The sequence below is a fragment of the Toxorhynchites rutilus genome, chromosome 2 (assembly GCF_029784135.1).
Source record: "Toxorhynchites rutilus septentrionalis strain SRP chromosome 2, ASM2978413v1, whole genome shotgun sequence".
NCBI lineage: Eukaryota > Metazoa > Arthropoda > Insecta > Diptera > Culicidae > Toxorhynchites > Toxorhynchites rutilus.
In genome coordinates this window covers 284560939-284583328 of record NC_073745.1, presented here as the reverse complement: position 1 = coordinate 284583328, position 22390 = coordinate 284560939, and the positions used below count along the sequence as shown (strand labels likewise).

At 39.7% G+C, this 22390-nt stretch overlaps 3 protein-coding genes across 3 annotated transcripts; 2 read left to right on the top strand and 1 right to left on the bottom strand.

Annotated features, from left to right (window-relative positions):
- Positions 1-4714: 4714 nt before the first annotated feature.
- LOC129770583 (uncharacterized) lies at positions 4715-5315 on the bottom strand. The gene is made up of 2 exons (XM_055773505.1): positions 5074-5315; positions 4715-5011 (listed from the first exon to the last, which is right to left on the bottom strand). Exons 1-2 carry the CDS (start codon positions 5222-5224, stop codon positions 4776-4778), a joined length of 387 nt encoding a protein of 128 aa, XP_055629480.1. The 5' UTR covers positions 5225-5315; the 3' UTR covers positions 4715-4775.
- Positions 5316-5357: 42 nt separating this feature from the next.
- LOC129770582 (39S ribosomal protein L54, mitochondrial) lies at positions 5358-6023 on the top strand. Its single transcript, XM_055773504.1, has 2 exons — positions 5358-5596; positions 5654-6023. The coding sequence occupies exons 1-2, from the start codon at positions 5494-5496 to the stop codon at positions 5953-5955; spliced, it is 405 nt and encodes a 134-aa protein (XP_055629479.1). The 5' UTR covers positions 5358-5493; the 3' UTR covers positions 5956-6023.
- Positions 6024-14836: 8813 nt separating this feature from the next.
- Positions 14837-17198, top strand: LOC129769367 (hatching enzyme 1.2-like). The gene is made up of 3 exons (XM_055771597.1): positions 14837-16478; positions 16537-16973; positions 17109-17198. Exons 1-3 carry the CDS (start codon positions 16193-16195, stop codon positions 17196-17198), a joined length of 813 nt encoding a protein of 270 aa, XP_055627572.1. The 5' UTR covers positions 14837-16192.
- The last annotated feature ends 5192 nt before the right edge of the window (positions 17199-22390 follow it).

Genomic DNA, 22390 nt, shown 5'->3' with positions numbered 1-22390 from the left:
GCCGTCTATCACCGTTTGCAATGGAGTTCGTGGGGCAATATCAAGCGGGATTTATGAATGCCCGAGCCACCACGGAGCCAGATTTTCGTGATAGGACAGGTTCTGCAGAAATGTCGCGAGTTAAACGTAGTTACACATCACCTTTTCATCGACTTCAAACCAGCTTATGATACAATCGATCAGTACAAGCTATGGCGAATTATGCACGAACACGGTTTTCCGGATGAATTGACACGAATAATCAATGCGACGATGGATCGAGTAATTTGTGTGGTTTGAATATCGGGGATCGTCTCGAGTCCCTTCGAATCTCGGAGAGGACTACGGCAAGGTGATGGGCTTTCTTGCTCGCTGTTTAATATCGCATTAGAAGGTGTGATCAGAAGATCGGAGATAGGCACAATGGTACAATTGTGTCTGTGGTAGTGGAGTGGTATAATTTTCCGAGAGTCAGTCCAGCTTTACGGGTTCCCAAACGACATTGACATTGTGACACGAAGCTTCGAGACGATGAAGAAGACTGAAAACTGAGGCCTTTTGGGTTGGGCTTGTCATCAATACGTCGAAGACAAAATACATACGAGGAAGAGGCTCCAAGCATTTTCGAGGCATTCCATTTCCCAAGCCGCTGCTGGTCGTCTCCGATTCTGCAAGTGTCATTGATGCCATCGGTGAGACTAGGTCCTGACACCCATGGGTACAGGTCGTCAGGAAGAACCTATTGCCCGACACTGTGCTCATGTGGGTTCCAGGACACAGTGGTATTGCAGGGGACGAAGCGGCCGACCGATTTGCCGGAATCGGTCACATCGGACCGTTTTTCACTCGGGAGGTGCCGCTTGATGACATGAAGTTGTAGATCACCAACTCTTTCCGCACCTCCTGGGCCAAACTGTGGTTCGCAGAGAGAGGGCAGTTCCTCAGAAAGGTTAAGGGCTCGATTGCAGGATTCGAGGATGTTAAAATGATGCGAGAACAACGAATCCTGTCCAGACTGAGAACCAGCCACTGCTCGGTCTCGCACGGTTTCAACGGAGGACCTTTCCGTCTACTCTGCGACCACTGTCAAATCCACAACTCCGTCGAACATTCCTGTGTGGCTGTCCAAAATTTGATGATCTGCGAAATCGCTATGCAGCGCTTTTCTGCTATTTTAAAGATGCCGAATTGTTCTTCAGGATCTAACATGTGAACAATGGATCAGCCACGAAGATCCTTGTTCCTTCCCCTCCACGATGAAGGGGAATAAGACCACTTCGGCATCTGCAAAGGCAAGGCTTCTTCTCCACTAGTCCGAGAATATCCTAGCTATCTGATCCAGCAAGTAGGCAGCAAGTGGAGAAACACCAATAATTTTTATTTAATTGTTTAAAAATGGTTTAAAATGTTCTTAATGTTATTATTCTAGTTTAAAATTGTTGTTCGTTCAATTTCAAATTTATGTTAATTTTTATATATATTTTATGTCATTTGTTCAGAGATCGAAATTATCGCTCGGCTGTGCGATAAATATTCAGTCAATCAATCTAGTTTTCGATGAACCTATATTGTTGATATTTTCGTCTCTTCCTTTTCACCGAAAATTCTTTTTCAGAGAGAAAGAGATATGGAAAATCTCTATCTCGGAAGTTCAACGAGAATGCTTTTTCGTCTCTCATTTGGTACTGAAAATATGGAGCGAAAAATCAAAGCTAACTTTACCAACATTAGTCTGTTAGAGCAGCGTCCAAACGATCTGCATTTGGACAGCGTCTGAATTGTACAAATATTACTCCGTCTCATGTTCACTTCACGATGAAACCCAATATTTCCGCATGTTTTCAGCTGTACTGAAGAAGTGAAAAACCATTATCGGCATCAAGGAGTCACTGAAAACGAAACCATTTTTCGCAATCATAACTCACCGAAAAATAAAAATTGGCTTTGCGTTTCTCGCGAGAATCGAAGTGAGCGTATAACATTCTCTCGCCTCCACATATCCTAGCTATCTGATCCAGCAAGTAGGCAGCAAGCTATTTTTCCCCGTGGGTTCACCGAATGTTTTTCGTCTCAAATCGGGGAGCATTTCGATCTCTGCATTTGTTTTACCATGCGGCAAAGTCTACTGCCGTCGCTACTGTCTGTCTGATTGTTATGGACTCGGACACTACTGAACCGATCGACATGAAAATTGGTATGTAGGGGTTTTTGGTGCCGGGGAAGGTTTTCGTGATAGTTTGAGACCCCTCCCCCCTCTCTAAGGGGGGTGGGGCTGCCATACAAATGAAACACAAGTTTCTGCATTACTCGAGAATCGCAAATGGAACGAAATTTGGCATTTGGAGGTTTTAGGGTGCAATAAATGTTTCTATAGTGGTAAGACACTCCACCCTCCTCTCTAAGGAGGGGCTGCCATACAAATGAAACACAAATCTCTGCATTACTCAAGAATTAATCACGCAAATGGAACGAAATGTGGCATGTGGAGGTTTTAGGGTGAAATAAATGTTTCTACGATGTTAAGACACTCCACCCCTCTCTCTAAGGGGGGCTATCATACGAATGAAACACAAATTTCTGCATTACTCGAGAATCGCAAATGGAACGAAATTTGGCATTTGGAGGTTTTAGGGTGCAATAAATGTTTCTATGATGGTAAGACACTTCACCCCCCTCTCTAAGGGGGGGCTGCCATACAAGTGAAACACAAATTTCGGCATTACTCGAGAATTAATCACGCAAATTGAACTAAATGTGGCATGTGGAGGTTTGAGGGTGCAATCAATGTTTCTATAGTGGTAAGACACTCTACCCCTCTCTCTAAGGGGGGGCTGCCATACAAATGAAACACAAATTTCTGCATTACTCGAGAATTAATCACGCAAATGGAACGAAATTTGGCATTTAAATGTTTTAGGGTGCAATAAATGTTTCTATGGTGATAAGACACTCCACCCCTCTCTAAGGGGGGGCTGCCATACGAATGAAACACAAATTTCTGCATTACTCGAGAATTAATCACGCAAATGGAACGAAATGTGGCATGTGGAGGTTTTAGGGTGCAATAAATGTTTCTATGATGGTAAGACACTTCACCCCCCTCTCTAAGGGGGGGCTGCCATACAAGTGAAACACAAATTTCGGCATTACTCGAGAATTAATCACGCAAATTGAACTAAATGTGGCATGTGGAGGTTTGAGGGTGCAATCAATGTTTCTATAGTGGTAAGACACTCTACCCCTCTCTCTAAGGGGGGCTGCCATACAAATGAAACACAAATTTCTGCATTACTCGAGAATTAATCACGCAAATGGAACGAAATTTGGCATTTAAATGTTTTAGGGTGCAATAAATGTTTCTATGGTGATAAGACACTCCACCCCTCTCTAAGGGGGGGCTGCCATACGAATGAAACACAAATTTCTGCATTACTCGAGAATTAATCACGCAAATGGAACGAAATGTGGCATGTGGAGGTTTTAGGGTGCAATAAATGTTTCTATGATGGTAAGACACTTCACCCCCCTCTCTAAGGGGGGGCTGCCATACAAGTGAAACACAAATTTCGGCATTACTCGAGAATTAATCACGCAAATTGAACTTAATGTGGCATGTGGAGGTTTGAGGGTGCAATCAATGTTTCTATGGTAAGATGATGGTAAGACACTCCACCCCCCTCTCTAAGGGGGGCTGCCTCACAGATGAAACACAAATTTCGGCATTACTCGAGAATTAATCACGCAAATGGAACGAAATTTGGCATGTGGAGGTTTAAGGGTGCAATAAATGTTTCTATGATGGTAAGACACTCCACACCCCTCTCTAAGGGGAGGGCTGCCATACAAATGAAACACAAATTTCTGCAATACTCGAGAATTAATCAAGCAAACAAAACCAAATTTGGCATGTGGAGGTTTTAGGGTGCAATAAATGATTCTATGGTGGTTAGATACTTCTCCCTCTCTTAGGGTGGGCTGTGATACAAATGAAAAACAAATTTCTGCATAACTCGAAAACTAATCAAGCAAATAGAGCCAAATTTGGCATGTGAAGATTTTAGGGGGCACGAAACATTTCTATGGTCAATAGACATTCCTCCCCCGTCTCTGAAGGGGAGAAGAGAGAGGGGTCTGTGTCCGAAAATAATCTGATATTATAATGATGAGTTTTGGTAGAAGTACTAGGATTTTTTAGTAAAAGGTAAATTCAACGGGGTCGATTAGAAGATCAATCAATAGACAGTTCTGCGATTGGACTTATGAATTTGCGCTTAGTAAGAAAACGTGTAAGTTTGAAGGCATTGATAACAAAAAACAAATTTTGGGCGGGACGAAGTTTGCCGGGTCAGCTAGTAAAGAATAAAAAAACAAACTTTCGAGAATGTCCCTTTTTTCAACGATCTCGTCTGGTTCACAGCAGAAAATGTCGGAAAGAAGTATTTTATAGGTGACGTTGATAAGCGTATTGGCACAATAGTTGCAGCTACATAGTGTTACTTGTATCAATGCTTTATCACACCTTAATTTATGACTTGACCTAACACGCTTTAATTTTGGCAGGTTCAAAAAACACGCGTGTCAGCGTGTGTCTAAAACATTAGTTGACGAGAAAAAAAATTGGCCCGTAAAGCATCAGCCACTAAGCCATTGGAATCATAACTATAACTTATCAATAAACGGTAAAAATAGAAATAAGAGGAATCATCCTCAGAGATGCAAATCAAATGAATCAATACTTGTTTGAACTTGATATATTTTGATAGCCTAATCTATCCTAACAATGTACAATTTCCATATCAAATCTTTTGTATGAGTAACCTCCGATCTGGTTCGCTATCCAGTTCCAACTCTGCCCGAGTTATGTTCCACTTGTCTTCTTTGTGCTCCGCCCAGAAATGCAGTTTCCCACGTTGATTAGTTCCTTTGACCGCGACGGAAAACCCATCAATCTTGCCGTCATTATACTTTTTACTCTGCTCTCCAAAATCGAAACCCATATCCTTAATCGGTTCCCCAAGCAACGTGATCGCACCTGTCGATAAGGAATTCTATATCAATTGATACTACAGATTATGTCAGATTATGTCAGCTCACCTGGATGCGCTCGGAGAATTTTCATAGATTCCCGGTAATAGGGTTGATCTCGAACTCGGCTTTCCAATTTCAACTTCATGAACATTGTAGCGGTGATACCGCCAATTGCGATGTATATAGCAGTCTTCCCTAGGGTTTTTATGGCCACCATGGTTTACAAAATCTCCGGTTTCATCTCGATGTTCAAATGTTATTCAACGGAGCCCATATTTGTTTGGGCCAGCTGACAGCAGAGCAGAAAATGAGTGCGCGATGAACAAAAAGTTCATCGGGTGAACGGTTTCATTTGTCGCACTCGCACAAACTTGACAGCAGAAGCATGTGAACGTTCTCAAAAATAAACAAACACAAATTCTGGATTAAATTTAATGGTTTTTGGATAATTATTCTTCGAATATTGTATTATTTTGTGTAGTTATTATGAATACAGTCATAGCCAGCAGTATATTATCCTCTATGTTTCGACGGTGTTCAATTCAAATAGCCGCAATTAGAAATTATGCAACACCTAAGCCGGGTGGAGGTGAGCTAGTTAATCAAATACCGAGTAATTCAAAATCGTTTTCAAATATTCTTTTAGCTCTTGGATCAAAGAAAAAGAAACTAGGCAAGCTTGGTCCTGTGGTGGAGAAAAAAGTGATACCGGTAGAAACGGATGTCAACAAATTGGTAAACTATGTTTGCGGCAGTAATATAATGAAAAAGGGCGAGGACATAAAGCTGAAACCAGATTCTGAGTATCCGGATTGGTTGTGGAGTTTGCACGTTGGTAAACCACAAACTTTGGATGAACTTGATCCGGAGCAGAAGCCGTACTGGCGGAAGCTACGGCGAATGGCGCTGCAGCGAAACAATAAATTAGCAAAATTGAAAAAGTTCTAGCGAGTAAAAGGAATTAGTTGGTGCTTATTCGAGGACGGTACAATTGTTGTAATATACATAAAATAGGACTGTTTGTGCCAATCCTTTGCATCCGAAATGTCCGGATTGTTAAATCTATATATATATATATATAAAAATGGAATTCTGTCTGTCTGTCTGTCTGTCTGATTATTATGGACTCGGAAACTACTGAACCGATCAACATGAAAATTGGTATATAGGGGTTTTTGGGGCCGGGGAAGATTTTCGTTATAGTTTGAGACACCTCCCCCTCCCTAAGGGGGGCTGCCATATAAATAAAACACAAATTTCTGCATAAAGCGCGATTCACATACAACATCCACGTCACGTTCACGTTCCGTCACGTCACGTTGCGTCAATTATTCATCCATGCAATTCCTATTGAAGCATTCACATACACCAGCAACGGCAAGTCGAAGTTGCCGTTGCCGGTGTATGTGAATGTTTGCATAAAAGCTGCTTGGAAGAATAATTGACGCAACGTGACGGGACGGAACGTGAACGTGACGTGGATGTTGTATGTGAATCGCACTTTACTCGAGAATTATTCAAGCAAATGAAACCAAATTAGGCATCTAAAGGTTTTAGGGTGCAATAAATGTTTCTATGGTGGTTAGACTCTCCGCCCCTCTCCCTAAGAGGGGGCGTCCATACAAATGAAACACAAATTTCGGCATTACTCGAGAATTAATCACGCAAATGGAACGAAATTTGGCATGTGGAGGTTTTAGGGTGCAATAAATGTTTCTATGGTGGTAAGACACTCCATCCCCCTCGCTAAGGGGGTGCTGCCATACAAATGAAACACAAATTTCTGCATTACTCGAAAATTATTCAAGCAAATGAAACCAAATTAGGCATCTGAAGGTTTTAGGGTGCAATAGATGTTTCTATGGTGGTTAGATACTCCTCCCTTCTCTCTTTACTGCCATACATACGAAGCATACATATCTGCATAATTCAAGAACTAATCAAGCAAACCGAATCACATTTGGCATGTGGAGGTTTTAGAGAGCAAGAAACATGTCTAAGGGTGGGTTTAGACTAGTGATATATTCATGTGAAGAAATATGATGAGATTTATAAAAATCGCATCAACCGTTTACACTAGCGTGAACTTCTATAATAAATATATTCATATTTTCGGTGAATTTATTCACCTGAAGTAGAACTGCATCCAACTTTAGTGATTTCTCACCAGTGAGAAACTCACAAGTGTTTACATATGCTGAATTTATTCAAGTTATATATACCTCGAATAAGTGTATCATATTTATTCTCACCCGTTTACATCTATTTTTACGTGAATAAATCCATCTATAGCTATAGATCTCCCTTATGTAAACCCGCCATAAGGTGGTTCAACACTTCTCCTACCTTTCTGAAGAGGGGAGGGGGGAGGTCTGCCATATAAATGAAACAGTTTTGTTAGAAATACTAGGAATTTTATAGTAAAAGCTAAATTCAACGGGGTCAATTAGAAAATCAATCAATGAACAGTTTTGCGATTGGACTCATGAACTTGCTCATAGTAAGAAAACGTGGATGTTTGAAGGTATTGATAACAAAACACAAACCACAAGGTAACCTAAATTCGGGCATCAGCTCACAATGTGAGTTGATGCGTATAAAGAATTATTCTCGATATACCGATAATGGGCATTTATCTGTTATTGTTATGTATGTTGCCCATTCAATTTGTGCTCAATTCAAGTTTTTATCGTGTAGGTCTTGCTACTAACAACTCATGTAGGGGAAGTGGGGGCATAGTGGTCACCCGCACATATCAAGCTAAATGGGATAGATTAATGTGTTTTTTTCGTCCAAATTTGTTCAAATCATACTTGATATAGTAGGTACATTTATGAAATAAGCTTGGCCTATTCACCTAGAGTCTCAATTTAATTTTTCTCATGCATACAAAAATGTAGTAAGAAACACATAACGTTCCGCATAATAAGGCTTCGTTTAGTTGGAGTGGCATATTTTTCCAGGGTCAATACCACAAAAGAAACCTCTTGAAGAGCAGAATGTGACGAAATATATCAGCTTTAGTAAACAGAACATTGTAAGTGAATAACGCCTATGACCACTTTGCCCCCAAACACGAAAGAAAACTCTGTGCTAATTAATCGCTGAGATTGAACAAAATATCTGTTAACCTCTCCTAGAATATGTGAACAGTTGTCCAAACTGTGATTTGTCCAATATATTAGATTCTTATCCCTTTTGTTTATTTTAGGCTCATTAGCATTTTAGCTGTAACAGAGCCGAATTTCAATCGTGTACATGTCATATGTTTATCATATCTATAATTAGCACATTACACAGTTGCCATGTTTTCGGCGTTAGAGTATTCCCTTCTATACCATTGCATATGGTACACATTTACACAGTTGCCATATAGGCGTAAGAGTTTTCGTTCTGTTCTTCCATTATCCAGTTAGACCGGACATCGGAGACAGTTGATTGATCATTGTTGAGTTATTTATAGAACAGCAGCCCGATGTGTCTTGCAGAGCAGAGCAGTTGTATGGATGAATCGATCTTATTTCGACCGTGGATCGATCTCCATCGCTGATGATTGTTGCGTGGACGTAGTTATTCTGTAACAACACAAAGATGGTCAATGAGGGCCCTGAGTTTTGAACTCACGATCGATCGCTTACTAAGCGAACGCGCAACCAATGTGGCTACGGAGACCCCCCTATATATTAGATTGAATATACTAAATTTCACGTGAAATTCCTTAGATACCATGCGCATAGAACTATGGCCCAATGGCTATCGAGAGGGCAATTTTTTTTTTCATTTTTCATAGTCAATAGTTATACTACCAAACAAGCAGGTGACCACTTTGCCCCCCCATGATCAATTTGCCCTCACTACCCTTGATTGTGGTCCAGGATGTCATAATATCGAGCATGTTGTTCGGTTATGTAAAAAATGCAATTGATGATTGTAACTCGGTGCTGATTTAGAAGTTGAGTAGTCGTAGTCGCGATCCGAATATTATGTTCCCCATATATGTCTTCCTAAGAAACCTGCTTCACTTCCTCGAATGAACATTCCCATTCTCCTTTCCCTTTCCTATACATAAGCAAAACTTAGCACCCACTGAGATCAATTCACTACAGCAGCAACACGAACTCCCCAAGAGAGCACTCATGGCCATAGAATACTCAATATACATCACCGGGTTATAAAGTTATTACAAAGAATTTTCCGGACAACGTGACAACGAAGGAGAAAATGCTATTTTTATCTATAGTATATTTCTGTAGTCATAGATTTATTTGACTTAGGCTTAATTTATGTAGATCTTCACTTTTTAGACCTGTGCTTTAAAATGATACATGATAACTCTTTGTCTTCTTCTGCATAATTGAATAAACAGAAGAAAAGAGTAGTAATGGTTTTAATGTTTTTTTTGTGTACATTTTTGAACAGAATGTGGTTCCTGATTCTACCACGTTATCTCATCTAACTCGTTTAAAGGATACAAGTTCATACAGGAAACGGTTTTTTTTCGGGGCTTCCATTTGATGGTTCAAAAAAATTTGAAAATGAAAAAACTTAATTCAAATTCAATTATTACACACAATCACAGTCCTTTGTCAAGATCCCGTCCGTGCCCCTAGGCTCAACCCATCAAATTTTTTTCCCATTTTTTTCAAAAATGACTTTGTTCTCAATTCATAACTTTTGAACTACTGTACCGATTCGGATGATCATATCAAATTAAATAGGTTACCATTATCATTTTAGGATGGTCCGAAAGATCTTTTTTGACGTAGGGTTACGTCTTTCGGGAACATATTGGGGTACAAATTGAAAATCGAAAATGGAGCGCACCGTGAAAATTGTCCAATTTCAAATGCTTATTGCTCAGTCATTTTATGATGGATTGATGAGATTTTTGCGTCATTCAATTTCGGCACTCCATAACAATTTTTTACATTGACTAAAATAATATATGTCATGAAACTAACTATCGAACAATTGAAAAATCTCAACCCCTATCCTAACGGAAATACCCACTTCTGATAGGTCGAAATTGACGACACATGCGGCGGGTCCCTAACAGAGACATCAAAACCAAGCTGCCTGGGGGAAATCGGCATCGCAGATACATGAAAGTAGGGGGAGCTTTTATTCTCACCGACATGTATTCCCTAACAGAGATTTCAAATCCAAGGTTTAACTAACGACGCGCACAAATGGATAGTGCTCATTGTAACTAGCGTGGGCATTGCTGATTGCATACGTGCTGGCGGATAAGTTGGGAGTGATGAACGAGTTTTTTTTTGTTATTTTCGTTCCAATAAGAATCTATCGATAGTTAGATTGAAAAATGATGTTTCAATGAGCTGAATAGAACTTATGCTAGATGGAATATAAATAAAATTAAAATTTGGAACTTTTATGTTGGTTGCTTCGTGAAATTTCATATCAATGACCGATCATGTATTTTGAAACTTTTAGCGGAACTGTAAGCGTAAAATTGTATATGGTAGCTATTGTGTTAAAATGACTTGAAATATGAAACAATTTGTTTTTCTCCCAACGAAAGTTCGTGGCGACAAGCAAAATTGGAAAAATGAAGGAGTATTCGAAAAAGTGATTCCACATATGCTCTATATATCGTATTGGGTGCTGTTAGCTCAATTGAAATTCGCCTTGAGGCATGTAGCATCGTGTTCCGTTGGGTTTAAAGCGAAAAGGAAATAGGTTGAATAAACACTCAGAAAAAAAAAATTATAAATGAAATTACCTTTTCCATTTCAAATATATTTTCTCTATACTAAAGTAACACTTTTTTTCTGGTGATAAAATTTGTGTTCGATGATGATTGATGAGCTTTTTTTTCTTTATTTCATCCATACATTACACAGGAGCCATCTCGTCCAGGAATACAGAGGGCGGCTTTGGTACGTGATACGCACTATCTAATGACTAATCACCATCCTTCTATCATTATCACTCGGTTATGGACACTGGTGGAGTGAACAAACATTTCCTAACAACCAGACAAAACGGACCCAAATCATTATCGAAGAGTTTTACAATTTATCCAAAATCAGCATGCAGCAGATAGCCTAACGGAATCCTACGTCAACTATGCGGTCGTGTCTTGGATACAACCCTCCTGTGACTTTTTTTTATTAATCTCACATTTCCAACAATACGTCCAAATTGAAATACCTATAAGTGTGGATATAATAGATCATGGTACAATAGTTGTGAATAGCAATGAATGATATATTTCAAAACCAAAATTAACCGGACAAATGTATGCCGTCCAATGGTCGGTAACCTTACTAAAGGATCGTCTCCTATGTTCCAAACTAACCGGGCAATCAGTTGAGCACATGTTTGAATGCGAGAGACCACCGCTCTCGATGGCCGGTCGGGGGCGGACTCCGATCGCGTCATCTCGGCAGCTTGGCCTCTGTACCACTCCTCAGATATCTTCGACGTCAGAATCTATCTAGGTGCTAACATTGATTCAGACCAGTACCTGGTGATGGTAAACTGTCAGTCGTCAAGAACAATAACAAGCTTGTACAGCATTCGGAATCTGAGACTGCTACACTAAACTGTTTGCCAAAAATGGTTGCATTTGTATAAAAAGTGAACCTCAAGGTGGTTCAGACCATAGTGGCGCGGGTTCTGGGAATCTTGAAGAAGATTGAGGATAAAGGACCACTATCTGTCTAATTGTTTCACACCTCAAACGCACATTGTATGGACTTGTGAAAATGAATTCTATTTTAAAACTTTTTTTTTTACCAAACGTGTTTTTAATTAGTCCCGCTACTTATGATATGAAACTAAACGTCTCGCACAAGAACTTTGTGCCGAGTGCCGAAATGTACAGGAATAAAGGAGGTATTTCGATGAACGAACGCGGGGTGATTAAATGGTGGAGACAGCACTAAAATGAACAACTGAACAGCGCGCAGACAGGAGAGCAAGACTCCGTTGAACAGGACTACACCGGCGCAGTGAACAACGAGGCGATTAATCACCTGAAGAACGCCAAAGCAGCTGGTAACGATGGCCTCGTAAGGTAGCTCTTCAATGAAGGAACGGGAAAACTTGTAGAATGTATACATCTGTAGAGTTATCCGCATATCGCGGAGGGCGTGTGATATTCATTTGATAAACGTAAAACACGACCGTTGTGTGGATTACGAGAACTACCGTGAAATCACGATCCTAAATGGTACATATGAAATTCTTCCCAGATCCTTTCTCGCCGTCTATCGTCAATAGTAAGCAAAATTGCGGGAAGTTATCAGGCTGGATCCATGCCTGGCTTAAGTCCCTACGCACCACATCTTCGTCGATTTCAGAGACGCCTACGATACAATTGACCGACGACAGCTATCGAGAATCATAGACGAACACGGCTTTCCCCAAAAGTTGACAAGACTGTTGCGATCTGAGCCGATCTGTCGGAATCTTTTGATATTCACAGGGGCCTTCGACAAGGTGATGGACTCTCCTGTCTGGTCTTCAACACTAGAAGGTGTTATGCGGAGGGTGGGCTCCAACATGCGGGGTACGATTTTCAATAAGTCAAGTCAGTTTATCTGCTTCGCCGATGACGTGGCCATAATCGGAAGAACACATGCGACGGTAGCGGACATGCATAACCGACTGAAACATGAATCAGGGCTGATTGGGCTTGGGATCAATGCGTCAAGGACTAAATACATGCTAGCAGGAGGGACAGATCGTAGCAGGATCCTTCTTGATAGTAGCAGCGACGGTGACGAAGTTGAGGTGGTAGAAGAATTTGTGTAGTTTGGCTCATTGATAACAACTGGCAACAACAACAGCCGTGAAATTTGAAGATGCATAATCAACCGAAGAAGTGCCTCATGGTGTCTAAAAGGCGTCTAAAGAACAATGAACTTTGTTTCTTGTTGCAAATGCCGCGGGTGATTTTAATATACTTATCCAAAAATCAAAGGCCTTTTAAAGGACTAAATAAAAATCAATTACCCGTCATATGGAGATTCAACAAGAAAGCTTGGATGACTTAAGCTACTTTTGAGGATTGGTTCGAAAATCACTTTTGTACAGAAGTAAAAAAAAATATATGCGAGACAATAACATAAACAACAAGGCTTTGCTCATTTTGGATCAGTCTTCAGAAAACAAACGTAGCGCTGAGTTTAATTTTCATCAGCGCGCGTTCAAAGAAAACTCGAATTCTCTCTTGGTGCGAAGAGCACAAAATTCATAAGCACGACAGCGCAAAATGTACCCGGCGCAGAACTCAGATACTAAACATTTCTTCTCACTTGTGTGATGCGCGTCTCATTCTATACACACCCACACACACAAACACATCAAATTCTAGTGCACGCTTTGTCTTCGTTCGTTCTAAGCAAAGCGTTAAAACAACAGCGCGCCCCATTTGAACCGTATACGTTTGTGTAAAGAAAAATACCTCAACAGAGAGAGCAATCCAGATTCAAGCGCGCAGTATAGAAATACGGCGCAAGCACGGCGCAAATTTCAGCGTAAAACTCTGCTTAAAACTGGGCGTAAGAGCGGCGCTGACAACGAAACATTTCATCTGTGTTTTGGAGCGTGCTCATTCGCCAGAGAGGAGGAGTGCACAAGGAGTGGGAGCTCAACTGGGTACAAACATCTTGTTGCGCATCAGCACCAAGTTGCATTCTGAAGACTGTTTTGGATACTGCACCAGGGCATCCTTCTACTTTATCCGAACTAAGTTTCAGATTTAAGCCATTTAAAAAATATGTATGTATACATACTCATATTTTTTTTAACATGAAATTGTTTCTTTTTTGTTTATAGATTATTGTTGGTTTTTGGAGTCTGTTATTATGTTATGTACAATTATATGTACTTCTTATTTGACTGAAAATCCAGTCCTCCGTCTTCAGCAAGACGAAAGCCTGGAGTACAACAAATGTGTTCAAAAACGTATTCTCTCATGTATGTAACTGCACGCGGGACTATGGAAGAGAAAAGCATTATATGATAACTCGATATGGTTCAGAAATTTGTCGTTTAAGATGTCCAAATTATAATTTTTCACAAATAATTTTCTAGATAATCAATTATTTCTGAGGTTTCAATAATACATAATTACCTTAAACTAAGTGAATATTACCTTTGATAATAGTTACTCAATATTTGTTGTTTTCAGTATTCGAAGTAGAAATTTTACATCGATTTTATAGCGACTAAAACCGTTGGCGTTGAACGCTTCATTTAAAGCCGATAGAAGGTTCTACTGTCTTCCAAAAATGATTTTTCAATTATGCCATAGGTCTTTTAGGAAAATGAAGCCAAACCTTCTTAAATTGTCAAATATCACCAAACCGATATTCGCAACATGTAGTAGTGTGGATTGATAGTTCATTGTTAAAGAATGTTTCGAAGCGGAAGTAACTTCGCAGAACAAAAACAGGAAGTGGGTTATATCTATGGTATAACCGCAAGGGTGACGTAGGACTATCGTTGATTTAGAGATCATTTGTATGAAGTTGAATCTGAATTCATTCTGAATGAATTAATATTTGGAGAACTTCGAAAACGAGAGCGTTACGTTGGAGGCACAAGGTTTTATGCATCCAATATTGGATACGGAAATATCCTACTGATGGGGAAGAATAATCTTCAGAAGCTATCCTGTTGATTGCGATTGATTGAAAAATCACAAAACCTAATGTATTTGGTCACAGTGTTACATGGATAGAAAACATTAAAATAAACTCTTTCATATGAATGTAATTTTAAATTCCCAGAGGAACTGGCAGATTATTTTCAGTAACGATTAGATATTTCCACATTTTCCTCGATACTGGAAGCCCACCAGTGGTTAATGCTAACTCGATAACCATCTGTTAATAGCACTTGATTGAAACATATTTGGTCACAGTGTTACATGGATAGAAAACATTCAAATAAACTCTTTCACATGAATGTATTTTAAAATTCCTAGAGGAACTGGCAGATTATTTTCCGGATCTTTCTCGATCCAAACGGAAAGAATTCCGTGCGTGTATGTGTGTGTGTGTAGCGGCTGCTTCGAGATCTTCCCGGGGAACCGTTTGTAGCATCACTCTCCTCCTGATGGATTCCCTTCTGGCCTAAGGTGCACAAACAGGCTCTTGGTGACACCGTTCATCCGCGCTTTCATGATAAATGAAGAGCTTCACCACAACAGCAACAACATGCTCCAATCGCTGTTCAATTAGAACTGAGTGGATTTCCGAGCGGCGCTCGCTTATATACCGATTGGTGATTTCAATAGCCTATTTTGAAAGCAAATTTAAGACTATTGAAACAAGTTTTTGGATCAGAAAGTAACAAGTATAGAACGCGTAGACATTTTATCTTTCGAATGAAGTGTTTATCATACCATTTCGTTCAGTTGTTTAGGAGCTATTAACACTCAAAATCTCGGTCTCCGGCGTAACGCTTTCGTTTTCGAAACTTTGATTTTACACCCCGGTATAGAAATGAAAGACGTAGTCCTACGTCAAAAAAAAAACGCTACGATAGGAATACGAGAAGAGTCCATGGTAGTTCCAGGTGGCCTCATTATCTCATTATCATTATGCCGATATTGGAAGACATCAATTCTAGAGAAGCTATGATGTGTAGATTCATAGTAGTGTCACCATCGACTAGAATAATAAAATAATAATATGCTAATCTTAGGAATACATTCAATAATGCCTAACGTCATATGAAACATTGAACATGAAGACAACAATCGTTGTTGATGATAAACAAAGAGAATCAATTGAAGGAAACAATGCATTTGAATGAACACGCGAAAAACATGAAGTTTGTTATAGAATTAAACTAAAAGGGCGAGTTTCAAAAAAAAAAAAAATTCTATGAGAAGCTGGCGCGAAATGCCATTTTTTGTATGGATTGCACATGAAAGTCGCCGTTGCTATGCAGCCATTGGCTTCCCGTTCATTGAATACCGATTGGATCGACGGCGCTCGAAAGAATGCACATTGATAACAGAATATCGACATGTTACGCCGGACTCACAGCATTGACCTAGATCTTTACATTTGAAATCTGATGGCATGTAATCAAAATTAATTAATTTGGGGGTTCTTTACACCCCATGTGTGCTACAACAAGAACACATTCTGTTTCACTGGAGCATTCGAGTTGATCAACAGTCACAGTTCTTGCGAGAAACATGAAGCAGTTGTTCATTCTGGTGTTGTTTCCTATTTTTTCTAAAACCTTTGCACAATTGGAAGAGTACGAATTTGATTTGTCTCACCTAGACGAGGATTTGTATAATCCAAGAAACGGGAATCATACCGATTTGGGACATCTGTTCGGCTATTCGAATCCTGAAGAGCTGGGAAATTTTGCTGAAGGAGACATTTATCAGCCTCTGTTAGTGAAGAATGCCGTGAAGTTTAAGAGTAGGACATGGAAAAAAGCTGTGGTACCTTATGAAATAAGCGATGACTTCAGTGAGTCTTGATAATTCAATAATGTGCTTGTGATAAAAGTAAATGACGCTTTTTACAGGTTACAACGAAGTACTAAAGATACGGAATGCTTTCAAGCTATTCCGTCAAAAATCCTGCGTTCGTTTTGTACCGAGAGTGAACCAGCCGGATTTCATCTCGATTCAGAATGCTCCAAACGGATGCTGGTCAGCGATTGGTCGGACTGGTGGAAAGCAGATCCTCAATCTTCAGAGTGGTGTGTGCCTGCGCCAAACGGGAACGATTTTACATGAGATAATGCATGCCCTTGGGTTCTTTCATGAACATAATCGTTACGATAGGGAACGGTTTGTGAAAATCAACGCCCAGAATATACGGCCTGATGCAACGAAAAACTTTAGGAAGGACAGACAGAAGGAAAGCACCACCAATGGGGTAGGATATGACCTGGGAAGTGTTATGCATTATTCGCTTATGGCATTCAGCAGAAATGGAAAGCCTACAATAGAACCGAAGGTAACTGTATAGTGTAGCTTTTGGAATACGAATTAATCCTCGGAGTAAGGACAGATCTACTATACTCATACTATACTCATTTATTTCAAGTCACCAAAAATAATTAAATATAAGATATTTCTTTTTTTATTACAGGTTAAATTTTCAGGAGCTATTGGTCAACGCGTTGGATTCTCTAGTAAAGATGTACAAAAAATCAATTCATTACTTTGTAAAGATTACTAGCGACTGTATTGAATAAAATTCGAAGGATCTCTGGTGGTAATCCATAAGCGATACGCAATATTTCTTTTGACTATGGCATTTTGGATTGCATTGTTGAACCATGGGTTTCTCTTTACCCTTAAGATTTTAATAGGTACAAATGCATCATAAAGTTCAATGGCAATATAAGGGTCAGAAATGCTGTACAACAAATACCAATCGATAAATTCTGTAGCACGGCCTAGACAAATCATATCAACATTATTATAGTTTGTATAACATTGAAATTGCATTGTAGTGTCAGTACGATTTAAATCCAACGATGCAAAAATAGTGTCATGTTTCAAAAAGATGTGTGAATTTATTGGGTGTACAAGTAAGTTTCAAAAGATTTCTAACAGAAGACGTTGTGTATAATTGTGTAATAATTGTGTATAATTTTTCGAAAGTGTGAAGAACGTTTCTATTTTTGATATTTTTCAACATGTCATCTTTCGTGCTAACAAAAATGCACTCGTGGAAAGTTTTGCTGTTTTATTTTCATTTGAATAAAATAGCAGTAATGAGCTATCGAAAGCTGTGTGATGCTTACGAGGATTCAAGCTCTATCAATTTTAGTCTATGAATACTGGTTTAGCTAGAAATTTTTACATAAGTGAGAATGAGCGTGAAGTTCTTCAGTTCTCAAGAAGTGCAACAGACAATGAATTGAAGACAATATCACGATGAGTTTTCCAAATGTTTCGGGAGTGACAGTCAATGGATCAAACGATAAGTAGCTAATTAACAATAATATCTGAAAAATGACCGGAAATGACGAAAGTTTACTTATTCGTCTCTAATCACAAATTTTATAAGAAAACAGGATGACAAAGTGAATTCTGCTATTGATATGAAAAAAAATATGTCGTAGAAACGCACTCGACATCCGGAAGAAGTCGCCATACATGATTTGACAAGAGCCAAACAGACACAAACACTACTGAAAGTGTGCATCAAATTTATTGATCTTTCTTTTTCCAGTATGAAATGGGAAGGGCTGAGGCTTTTACTGGACCCGATCTCGGAAGCACTGAATGTAACAATCAATCGTTGATTAAATCTTGCCTGTCACAACGGATAATGGAGCTAACATGTTCACCCGAAGCCGTTTTCAACGACGTAGAACAGCAATCCGATGATTATCAATCAATTGATTCACTTGCAGCTGGATTTGAGCCTCTGCTCTGAATTACTAGGATTGCAAGTCAGGCACTTCAGCACAGGGCCTGACAATTTCACTTCAATTAGCACATCGTCACTCAATAATGTGTCTATCGCTTCTTAGAACAGAACCAGAACCATGCAGGCTATAAATATATCTATTCTCTTTTCACGCACAATAAGAAAAATATCTCGTCTCTTTCGTACATATTCCTTTCATTTCACGTTGATTCCTTTCATTCTGCAAACAAAAGCGACGTTAGAAATCGTCACTTAGAAATTAATTTGAAGCATCCATGTATTCTGGCAGTTTGTATAGAAATGAATGTTTCCTTGTTGCATTCGAAACTTATTCACTGAAACTAATGAAAACGGTGCAGTGAGTGTTGTGTAGTATGCCTGCAGGAGTAATTATTTACCGGCGCTAGTTGTCAGTGTGAAATTAGTGATGAAACGGATAGTGGTTTGGTCGGATACTGGATACCGATCAGCTTCGAGTCCGGATAGCCGAGTATTCGACAGCCCGATGTTTGTGTTTGTGCTTGTTTGTGTGCGTGCACGTGTATTTGTGTGGGTGTTTGTGTATGTTCGCGCGTTTTTTAGGTGTTTGTGTGCGTGTGTGCGCGTGCGTTTGGGCGTGTTTTTTTTGCTTGCATGCAGGTGTGCGCTTTTTTATGCGCGGGCATGTGTAGGCGTGTTTGCGCGCATTTGTGCGTGTTTGTGTGCGCGTGTGTACGTGCGTTTACGCGTGTTTTTTTCTTGCTTGTGTGCAGGTGTGCGCGTTTTTTTGTGCATGGGCATGTGTGGGTGTGTGTGCGTACGCGTGCACGTATTTGTGCGTATTTGTGTGCGTGTGTGCACGTGCGTGCTCGATTCTTTCCGCACGTGCGTCTGGGCGTGTGCACGTTTGTGCGCGTGTATGTGCGTTTGTGCGCACCTGTGCGTCCATTTGTATGTTTGTGTGCGCTCGCGTTTTTGTGCACATGTTTGTGCATGTTTACGCGTGTGTGTGCGTGTTTGTGCACCCAATGGTATGTGCGTGCGCGTGCTTCCGGCGTTGTGTATGCGTTTGTGCGTGCGCTCACAATTCTGCGTGGGCACGCTGAAAGCGCAGACCTAGTCGAAAATCGCGTAATTTCGAGCAAATCGTGTAAAAAAAATCGCGTAATTTCAAGCAAATCGCATAAAAAAATCGCGTAATTTTGAGCGAATAGCGTAAAAAATATCATGCAAAAAACGCATAAAAAAGAATCCAGCGTACTTGCAAATAACATGCTTCTTCGTAACATGGAATACATGTTTGATACAGGAAAAAAATGAAGACAGCTCAAATCGGACAATTCTTTTCACCCTTAGAGAGGGTGAAAAACTTGAGAAAGGAATAGTCCGATCTGTGCCGTCTTTCATTTTATTATATTTTCTGTAACAAACATGTATTCCAAATAACAGAGAAACATGTTATTTCCAAGTGATTGAAGAATTTCGAACACGGTCCGCGACGATCCATTTTGGTAAAATAAAACTTACGTTTGAAAGCAGCAAGCATCCTCTAACATGCGAAATGAAAATAAATATAACCCGTTCAAGCAGTTTTAATCGTCAGTGAAAGCTTCTGCTTTTATACTTGTAAGAGAACGAAAGAGGAAAGGAACGAAACAAAAGAATCAATGTTACTGTATGCGTAGAGAATATTTCGTTTCCACTTCACCCCGATACACTGAAATTAATCCACCGAAAATGACTGTAGTGGAAGTGAGAGTTGTATGAATAAAATTCAATCACATTTATTAGCTTCGAAAATAACTAGCCCTGCTTCAGCATGCTGTTGGAGATGCCGTGAAAAAATACGAACAAAATGCACTTAAATTTAATTTTAATATAGGGATTACGATTGGAAATTTTTGAAGGACGAAGTACCCGCAACTTTCATGTAATTGCACTGACGATTTCACCAGGTATCTCAGTTTTAAGTCCGTGTTAGGGAAACACATTCCGGTGTGCAAATGCATATGAGTAGAAGTGTCTCCGGCTTACTTGTATTGGCTCCGTTCAGACCGATAGCGAAATAGAAACGGATTGGTCAGGGAAAACACAGTGCTTCGAAATGCGGTCATTGTTTAAAAGTTTTCAAGCAAGTAATAACAAAAAAAGAACAAGAAATGGGTTATATCTGTGATATAACCGCAAGGTAGACGTAGAACTACGGTTGGCTCGGGAATCATTTATTTGAAATTACATCTGAATCAATTCTCAATGAATGAATGAACGAATATTTTGAAAGATTGCTGAAAGTATTTCTTATTAGTGTGTGGGCGAATGAGTATAAGTATGGAATAGTTATTAACATAAAATTCAACTCTTTCGAACTTGTTGGTGGCCCCGAAACGCATCGATAGAATTTGAGTGGCCTCGTGCAAACGAAGATGTTTGATACATGATTCATTTTTGCTTTCGTGAGAATAACACGAGATTTTTCATGATCACTCCATGTGTAGAATAGAAACTGAGGGCACCATTTTACGGTGAAAGGAAATGAAGTCTATATAACCTTGCATAAAATTAATTTCGTTTTTATCGTGATGTGGCAATTTTTCATGACTGTTCCATGCGGAAGCAGAACAGAAACTAATGCTATTGGATTGCATCACGGGAACACCAAGTCGAATGTGTAAATAAGTGCGAATATTCCTTCGCTTGGACGCATTCACACGCAAACAATTATTCAGGACTGTTCCATGCGAGAGCAGAACAGAAACTGATGCGAGCAAAAGTACTCACGCCTTGCATGTGTCCGCTATGGTTTCCCAAACACTAATGCAAGCGAGCAAAACAAATCACAGCTTGCATGTATTCGCTATGACGGTTTCTCCAGGTGCCTAGATTTTGCGTCCGTGTTCGGGAACACATTGCGATCACCAATCATGATCAAGATTGCTAGATTGTTACGATTTCAATAGCTTGCTTTCAAAGCAATTTTTAGGCTATTGAAACGATTTTTTGGACCAATACGTGACAATCATATAACTCGTTGACATTTCATTTTTCGGATGAAGTGATTATTATACCACTCCATTCAACCGGTAAAGAGATATTAACGTTCAAAACCTTGCAGTCCAGCGTCACTCTCGTTTTCGAAGCTTTGAACTTACACCCCGGTACAGAAATGAAAGACGTAGTCCTACGTCAAAACATTGGAAAAATTCCACGACGTCGGACAAATCGAGATTTTTTCAAAATTAATTTTGATAGCGTATGTTTACACAGGCGACGACCATACCTGTTATTTTAACAATTTGACGGAAGCTCTTGTTGACGAAAAATCGAATTATGTGCGATTCACATAAACGTTACGGAAAAGAACGTCCACGTTCCGTCAAAGTCTCGACCAATTCACACATGCAGTCTATGCTTGCAGCAGCACCGTCACGTCAAGTGTCAAACGAATGATTTATTTAATGTTATTCATGGTGTCGCCACCTACAACAGTTTTAAATTGCAATGCCCTCTTTCGAATCAACATACCTAGAACCAGTACTAAATTTATAAAAATTCAATGAAAATCATTGAATTCTATTATTTAAATGGTTCAACCCCGTAGTCCCGAGCCTTATTCAACAATAATAATATATAGGCTATTTTTCTCAGCTAGTCGCGAATGATTTTGACTCCGAAATTTGGAACTAAGGGATATGTTGGCATAAAGAATACAACCAAAATCAAAACAAAAGCCGAGACACAAAGCCCAGACAAAACCCCAACGAACCGTCCGTCTCCGTCAAATATTGTTTTCTACAAATCCTGCCGGTCGTATTCGATGAACGGTCGCTGACGGGTTGTTATGCAGCCGGTGTATGTGAATGGTTTCATGAGAATTGCATGGTAGAATAACTGACGTAACGTGACGTGGATGTTGTATGTGAATCGCACTTTACTTAGTTTCATTCAATAAACGAGCTTTTATCTTCTCAAAGAAGAGCTTTCCAGCATTCGTAGCGTTCTGTGCTTTGATG

Coding starts and splice junctions, on each gene's coding strand:
- LOC129770583 (XM_055773505.1), bottom strand. CDS start 5,224: ATGGTGGCCATAAAAACCCTAGGGAAGACTGCTATATACATCGCAATT. Junction 5,012..5,073: donor AATTCTCCGAGCGCATCCAG/GTGAGCTGACAT, acceptor CCTTATCGACAG/GTGCGATCACGTTGCTTGGG.
- LOC129770582 (XM_055773504.1), top strand. CDS start 5,494: ATGAATACAGTCATAGCCAGCAGTATATTATCCTCTATGTTTCGACGG. Junction 5,597..5,653: donor AACACCTAAGCCGGGTGGAG/GTGAGCTAGTTA, acceptor ATATTCTTTTAG/CTCTTGGATCAAAGAAAAAG.
- LOC129769367 (XM_055771597.1), top strand. CDS start 16,193: ATGAAGCAGTTGTTCATTCTGGTGTTGTTTCCTATTTTTTCTAAAACC. Junction 16,479..16,536: donor TGAAATAAGCGATGACTTCA/GTGAGTCTTGAT, acceptor CGCTTTTTACAG/GTTACAACGAAGTACTAAAG. Junction 16,974..17,108: donor AGCCTACAATAGAACCGAAG/GTAACTGTATAG, acceptor TTTTTATTACAG/GTTAAATTTTCAGGAGCTAT.